General features: G+C 44.7%; 1 protein-coding gene across 5 annotated transcripts in view; it reads right to left on the bottom strand.

Moving 5' to 3' along the window:
• Positions 1 to 2,551: 2,551 nt before the first annotated feature.
• PEPD (peptidase D) overlaps positions 2,552 to 7,712 on the bottom strand; it is a 144,235-nt gene continuing 139,074 nt past the window's right edge. For 4 of the 5 annotated variants that reach the window (XM_027663753.1, XM_027663754.1, XM_027663752.1 and 1 more), the window contains exon 15: positions 2,834 to 3,226. In XM_027663753.1, the coding sequence (XP_027519554.1) occupies positions 3,077 to 3,226 (150 nt within the window). In that variant the 3' untranslated portion in view covers positions 2,834 to 3,076. Of the gene's footprint in view, positions 3,227 to 7,712 lie in introns of all 5 variants that reach the window. The other variant, XM_027663750.1, reaches the window with a different exon arrangement.

The raw sequence follows: 7,712 nt of genomic DNA, 5'->3' as shown, positions 1-7,712 counted from the left end.
ACAGCAAAGGGCCTCAGTCTCACCCCTCTGCTGCAAGGCACAGAACACCCACACCCAGGGGACTTGCACAGTTCTCTCTTCCTAAAGAAATAAATACATCTACACAAGAAAATTTCAGCGTCGACCTATAAAAGTTAAGGTTTTCCTCTTGACATGTTTTTAACTACAGTCTGTGACAGAATACAGAGCCTGTCACTACAGGAACGGGTGTTACAGCACCAAGAAACCTTATTCCCCTTTTCTCACTGTGCCACTATGGGAAGGGGTCTGCTCTAGTCCCCACGAGCACTGGGAGCTCTACCCCTTTAACTACACCCCGTAGCTGCAGCAGTGTAACTCATGGCAGGTGAGTCCAGATGTGCCCAACCCCACCGAGCTGAAGCAGTCTGCTGAACCCATTTACATGTATCAGTTCAGAAGTGCTCAGACCTTTATAACAAACTTGCTCAGCATAACACCCTTTCTGTTATTTTGGTGTCACTCTACTCAAGTCTTGTTTGCACCAAGGGAGAGGCATCTGGGCAAACATGATAGTGACAGCATAAAATATCATAACACTGTAAAAAAAATTTTGCCATAACTGGTATTTTCACCCCACTAATACATTTAAAATGTTATTAAATATCATTTTGCCTTTTTTGGTAACGGTTTATTCCCCTCCCCCCCTTTTAATTTAGAAAAAAACGTCTAATTCACTTTTTGCTGAAGTGGATAAAAATTACCATAATTACAGAAAGACTTCTGGAAGGAAGGATGAAATTTATATCCACCAAGTTCGTGGGCCTGATTATGAAGGAAAATGGGAGAGGGTGCACCATCCCAGACTGAAACACATCCACATCTCGGGCAGGCAGAACTCAGGAGCTGGTTACTGAGCCAGTGCTGCCCCCGGCCCGGGGCTGGCTCTGTGTGCTGGAACATGTGGAGGCAGAACCGGTTCTGGCTCCTGCAGCTCCCCGGGTTGTTCGACCTGTTCTGCAGCAGCAGAGCCCGGCGTTTGCCAAGATTAATCACAGGCAGGGAAAGGCCTGTTAACTAGACTGGGGTTATGGCTCAGTTGAAACAATTCCAAAGCTCCCTTTTTTTTGAAAATCTGTGAAGTGTTACTATAAAATAGTAACTGCTCTTGAAGCCAAGCAAGAGCAGGTTTCGGAATGCCCAAAGCAGTGAGCCATCCCTGGGTGTGTTCAGAGCACGGCTGTGGAGGGAAGGAGGCTGAGCCCATGAGCACTGTCTTGCACTGAAGAAAACTGAGTTTTAGGGCAATGCCAGAGCAATGCCAGTGCAGTCTCTGTGGTCTTGTACCTGCAAAGCTACCAAAGCAAAGCCTGATGTCCTCTGTGCAGGGGCTACATTTCAATTCAAGAATTCCTGCACTTACCTCCTACAAATCAATGCCAAGAAACCTCTAAAAAAATGTAAATAGGCTTATTTGTTAGCTGAGTGACACTAAACAGAAGGAGTGAAGTCCTCTGGCTTATTTCACAATATGTTTCTTTGGTCTCCAACACACAGTTTCCTATTCAGCAATGGGTCACCAAGGTGTTACAAATAAAGAGCAGGTTCTTGTCACACAGATCAACCCAATTAGCAAAAAGAGCTCTCTGTAGAACAACACATTTGACAATTTTAAAGCAAATTATTTCAGACCTAAATTCAGTCTGGGGTGGGGGGAGCCACAAAGGCAGCAACCCAGTAGTTTCTGACACCATCCAAGCTTTGTGCACCCCATGTGAGACAGGCACTTGCAGGCACCCAGAAGCTCGTAGTTGGTCCCATCACCCACGTGCCAGTTCCTTGGAGTGAGCAGCAGAACTGAGATGTCCCACCCAGATGCTGAGATGATCAAGGGAGCTGATCCCTTCAGTGGGAAAATCCTCGTCTGGCAAGTGGTAACACCCGGAAAGGCCCTGACACTGCTGTGGCTTCAGTCCCTCCTGACATGGCAGAGGGATGTTCTGAAGTGGCTTTGCAGTCAAACTGTGCCCTGAAGACTGAGCAGGAGTTTCTCAAAAAGTAAGATTAGTTTTATGTAGTTACAGCAACTACATTTTATGATGCAAGAAATGTATTTGTTCTCCTGCAGGTTGATGAGTACCTACAGTAAAGAAAGGCTTCTCTGCCTAATTTAAAGTAATTTAAATCTTGCATGAATGGAAAATAATTTTGATCACTATTAATATGTTTGTATGTATCCAAATAAAATTTATATTATTTAATTCTGAACCAGCTAGCACTGAACAGTTAAAAATAACTCTATCATGCTGCACAGCATATGCTGCTGAATGACCCTGAGCCCTGCAGCACAGATATTCCCTTCCTGCAATTTCTAAGGATCATGAACACCACAGCAATCTATCAAGAAACAAATAAATGGACAAATCTAATAAGCATAGGGCTGTGTGTGAAGGATCAGTACACCCATTACCCAGAGCAGAAAACTCTGGCTAGTGAAGGGTCAAAGTTTGCAGAGCACAAATTGGTAGCAGGGTCAGTCAAAGAAGCAGGAACTGGAGCAGAAGAGCATAATCATCACAAAGTTGTCAACATAAATGATGCCAAAGTGAATTTTAATAAAAGTTTGATTCTGTTTACTCCATGGATACTGAAATAAGATCTGTAAGAAAAACAGTACCATTCTGTTCACTGAGACCAACTGATTTTTTCTTCTGGTTTTCACAGTGCTTGTGATGAAATTTAAAAAAGTGTTACAATTGCTGACAGCTTTCAGATAATCCATTTGGTATTTTAGAGTCCCAATCATCAAAATTCAGATTTAATTGCAAGAAACGTCTGAGCTGAGATCTGACAGAAGTATAAGTCCCACTGATAATGCAGTAGGGTTATTTAGGTGGCACTTGGTCATGTGAACTGCTGATTGCAAGCAGCAGCAGTGTAGTTACCTGGTATTAAGTGCTGAAGCCTTCTACCTTCATTTTTAGTGAATGAATTATTGCAGGTAATTGCCTGCCTGCCTCTCTTGCTATTAAGAATTGGATTCACTTTATTTTATATGCTGCAGCATTGAATCAGAACGATGACTGATTATTTGAGGCAGTAAGTGTCATCCTGGAGTTTACTGCTTTTGGCTGGAGAGGCAGTCAAACGACTTGGCACTGCCTTGGCCTTCTGCCATGAAAGCCTCTATTTCCTCCACAGTCCGTGGGACACACGTGAGCAGCTCCATTCCCGTGGCTGTCACCGCGATGTCGTCCTCGATCCGGACCTGCCACAGAGAACACACGGTTACCGGGGCGTTCCAGCTGGGATGAGAGGCACAGCAGGCAGCAGGAGCACAAGGGGTGCCCAGGCTGAGCAATGCACTGCAGGCACTGCAACTGCCTGGCACCACCAGCGCCGTGGCACAGAGCTCTGCAGGCTCCAGCACCGGGCCCTGCCACCCTCCTGGGGCCACACAGGCTCGGTGGTGACCCCTCAGGTACCTCAGGTGGTGCCCTTGCTGTGTTGGGCACAGCAGGGACAGGCTGAGAGAGATGTTGCAACGTGGGGCCAATAAATCTCAACACCCTGACATCAGGAGCAGTAAAAGGAACATTCTCCCCTGCGTTTGCCTCCAGCCTTGCTAGCACATGGCTTGCTAGGGACAGTGCCTCCTGATGCCCACAGTGCCTGTTCTCAAAGCTGTCCTGTTCTGCACTGCAGGGAGCTTCTCTTTGCACTTAAGCGTCTCTCTAAACACAATAAACTTTCAAAGGAGGAACTGCAACATGAAATAGCTTGTAGCTGATATTCCAAACATTGAATTTTGAGCCAATGAGAAAGTCCTAAGCAGGTCAGACATTCCTTTTAAAATACAACCACCACTACATTTCAAATCATGGAAGGAAAAAGCAGATCCTCTCAGTTTCCCAGCTCTTGTTTGTGTTCTGAAAAGCGTGCTCCATTTCTGTTTGACTCTAATCTCTTCTTACCAGTAAATGTGCCTACATAGTCATTCCCGTTATCTTATCAGAAAAATGTTGCTAAGTCTCTAAGCTGCAATAAAAGCAATTTTAGTAAGGTGTAAATCCAAGAGAACACAAACCCTGGGTACTCCCACCTTACAGTTGCTTTAATTGTTTCTGACCTCTTGACATTTTCAACTAAAAATAAAGCTGGTTAACATTTGTACTTCTGGATTGCAAAATAATCCATTTGTTCAAACAAAGTGAGTCATCCAGTCCTTATTAAACTGTTTAATGATGTCTTTGCCAGATTATTTCTTTTACTTGGTATCAAGTTAAGTGTATTATAAAGCAGAATTAAATAAACGAACTCCATTGAGTTCACACATTTGCTTTGGACAGCTGTAAATTTGAAAGCTGTGGGGCTTTGTGGGCTCAGTGTGCCTGAAAGGCTGGTGCCTTGCTGCAGGGGAGGAAACCAGCAGAGGGGAGGCCACACAAGGCCAGAGCTGACTCTGCCTACACACAGAGCCTTTTCCTGAGCACCACCAGCTTCACAAACAATCCCCTGCTTTAGCTGAAATTTCCCAGTGTGTCTGCTACAGAGACACATCAGTCACAATTCATCTGCTTAACCAGTAAAATTAGCAAAAAAAAAATGAAAAAAACAGTTTGTGCTTTTCAGTTCAACATTTCATGCCTTCACTGACACCTTGGCACTCTTTGGACTGACTTGAAAGCAGAGCAGATGAAAGCCTGATGATGATGGGGAAGAACAAGTGGGACAAGGTCTTTGTCCATGCTGTACTTTATCTAGGCCACAAGAGAAAATCAGGATGGACAAGGAGCTGGAAAATAGAGTGATGAATGACACCAGGGAAAGGAAGGCACAGTGAGGACTGACAAATAATGGACAATTATTCCATTGGGGCCGGAATGATGGGGAGAGATAGGGCTGGCTAAGGAGTCCAGGAAGGGAGATCCTGGTGGGGATGAGAAGTGAGACATCCTGAATGAGGAGAGCACCCGGGGGGGCTGGAGCTGCCAAAGGTGGGGAACTGAGAGTGACCAAATGGGGGAGGGTGAGTGCCACACACAGCGACTCACTGCACAGGAGAAACATTGTTGGGAGACCATGTAACCAATCTACAGCTGCAAACTGCTGTGAAAAGGAGAGCCAGCACTGTCACACCAGCCTGCTCACCATCAGCAACTCCAGATGGTCTTTGGGATGTAGATGGAGGCACACAGAGCCACTGGTCCCATGGGGCCTTACCATCACACCAGCTCTTTCTCCAGGATCTAACCCTTCCTCTACTGGATGAATCTCACCTGAAATGGGTGTTTGCCACAACAGAGAAGACAGATTTCCCACTCTTGGTGCACAATTTTTCCTCTGCCTAAAAGCAGCATGAGTGCATAGGAACATAGGCTGTCAAGAAGGAAATGGTTTAGTTTTCTCTTTTCCCTCACACCCTCCATGCTTCACCCTGAGCTTAAACTCAGTAGGAACAAGAAGCAGCTTCAGAGGACCTGCAAAACCTTCCCTACAGGAGAGCCCATCATTTGGTCTTGTCTTCTGTCCAAATGGACAAAAGATGCTGGATCTGCCTGGCAAGGCTCGCCGGCCTGGGACTGCCTTTCCCAGTGGGGACAGTGGTTATGAAACTTGCTCTCAGAGCTGTCCCTTTCTGCAGGCTCTTTGTTCATCAGTGCTGCTTGTTTCAGGGCTACAGAGTGGTTTGGAATCAGGCACAGCTTAAAGGAAAGCAAACTGAAGTGTGATGTTTGCTGCACCTCCAGCTTTCAGGGCGCCCTGCAAACACCCCAGTGGAGGCTTTACTGTTTTGGTGTTAAATGGTACACTTCAAAAAAAGCACTCCTGCAAAGCTGCAGTGGCCAGGAACACTAGGACTGTCCCTAAAATGCCTTTTTTTATCAAGGGTAGTGGCATGATCTGTCTAGATAGACCTGATTGCATAACCAGCAACAGGCCATCATGTGGCTCGACTCAATGGTCCCAACTGTGTCCCAAAGCAGGGCTGTGTGGGCACAGCCAAGGACAGCACAGGAGTTAAATGGCTGCTGTCAGCTCTGAATACAGCCTCGCACTTTGTCCTGACTTACTAATACAGTCATGCTCCCCAGAGCCTCCTGGGTTACCTTCCAAGGGAAGGGGGGTTGTAGCACTTATTAATTTCTTTTGGATGACGATATATATAAAAGGCTTTTGAGAATCAAGAAACAATTTTGGCCAATTAAATAGTCTAGATTAGCATGATGACAGATCCCAGATGTCAAAAAAGGCAACTGGTGAAACGTCTCCTTTTTTTTTAAAATCTATTGAGCATTTGTTTGATTATGGGTGTAGAAAGCAGCAATACTACCACTGCAAGACCTTAGGATGGGACACTGGCCTGGGAAGTGATGCCAGGACATGGGCACACATGGCACCACACAAAGGGAACTAACACACGTGCTCCATGTGTCTGTTCCTACAGCGGGTGTCCTACAGAGCCACAGGAATGTAGCCAGGGGCACTTTGACTCGGCCATCGACTTGCCAGTAATTTTTAATAGAGCAAACTTAACAGAGTTTGACTTCTGTATCTCAGAGGGACTGGCTGGGAAACAGAGCTGCCCTCACATCAAGCCCAGGGACGGGCAGTTACACACGTGGGGACACCAAGATGTTTTCTATAGAGCCCAACAGGCTCCGTGCTGCACAATGACTCTTTCTCACCCCATGCTGCTCGTCTTCCTGCCACAAGCAAATCTTATTCACAAGCAAGTCCTCACATCAGGAGAACCTTTATTTTTAGATGCCCACATAGGAACATTTTATAGGAGTGGATCAATGTTAGTAGGGCGAGGCCACATATTTTATTAGATTGACTGATACAGCTGGGAAAAAAAAAGCTTCAGGTGCCCATCCCTTCATCCTGGCTCAAAAAGTTGATTGCTTGTCAACTACAGGTTAGAAAGAACTGCTCTTACTTTAAATTAATTATATTAATTAGACAACTTCAGAGAAAAAGGTTAAAGAAGGTTTGTAAGCAACTAGTGGCAGTTTTTGGGTTGCCATATATCTACATTGTGACAACTGCTTTCCTAGGAAAACTTTAGAAGAAATGCTGTGTAGCATTATTACTGCTACATAATGTTAAAAAGCAGATGAGCATAATGTTCTGGCCTAGTGAACTATTTCATTTCACTTCACAATACACATTCATCATAAACCCAAAACAGAGCTTAGCCTTCTGAAAAATAAAAATCAGGACAGAGACAACTACATGGCTCCCTGAACTAAAGGTAGAAGCAGCTAAATATCCTACTTTTTATCTGGTTTAACATTTGTTCTGAGTAAGGGAAGTACTATTGTTTTGAAAAATATTGTAATATTAGCAGATCTTCAAGTTCCTGGGCTTTGTAAATCTGTTTAATTTTTAAATGAGAAAAATCTGCAAACAAAAGAAAGTAATATATTTATCTGTCTTTCAGCATTTTCCCTAAGTTGCATAGAGTTTTCACATATTAAGTCTAGTGCTAGTTCTACAAATCCTAGGGAAAAATAAAGCCTGAACAGAGACTGAATGTGTAAGGCCAAAAAAAGGCTGAATGGTTTTACTGTGTCTTTGAGAAAACATCATATGAACTGCATGAATCAGTAATCAGCTTATGAAGAATGGAAATGTCAAACCCTAAAGGGCAGCATTTGCAGTCGGCATTTCCCCTTCCCCGAGGATGCAGCTGCTTTTCCCGAGCAGTGCAATCTGTGTTTGCACACCCCTGGTTTGCACATCCCTGG

This window comes from Corapipo altera, unplaced genomic scaffold (assembly GCF_003945725.1).
Source record: "Corapipo altera isolate COAL_440 unplaced genomic scaffold, ASM394572v1 140b, whole genome shotgun sequence".
Lineage (NCBI taxonomy): Eukaryota > Metazoa > Chordata > Aves > Passeriformes > Pipridae > Corapipo > Corapipo altera.
Note: the sequence above shows the minus strand (reverse complement) of the source record. Positions and strands in the feature narration are given on the sequence as shown.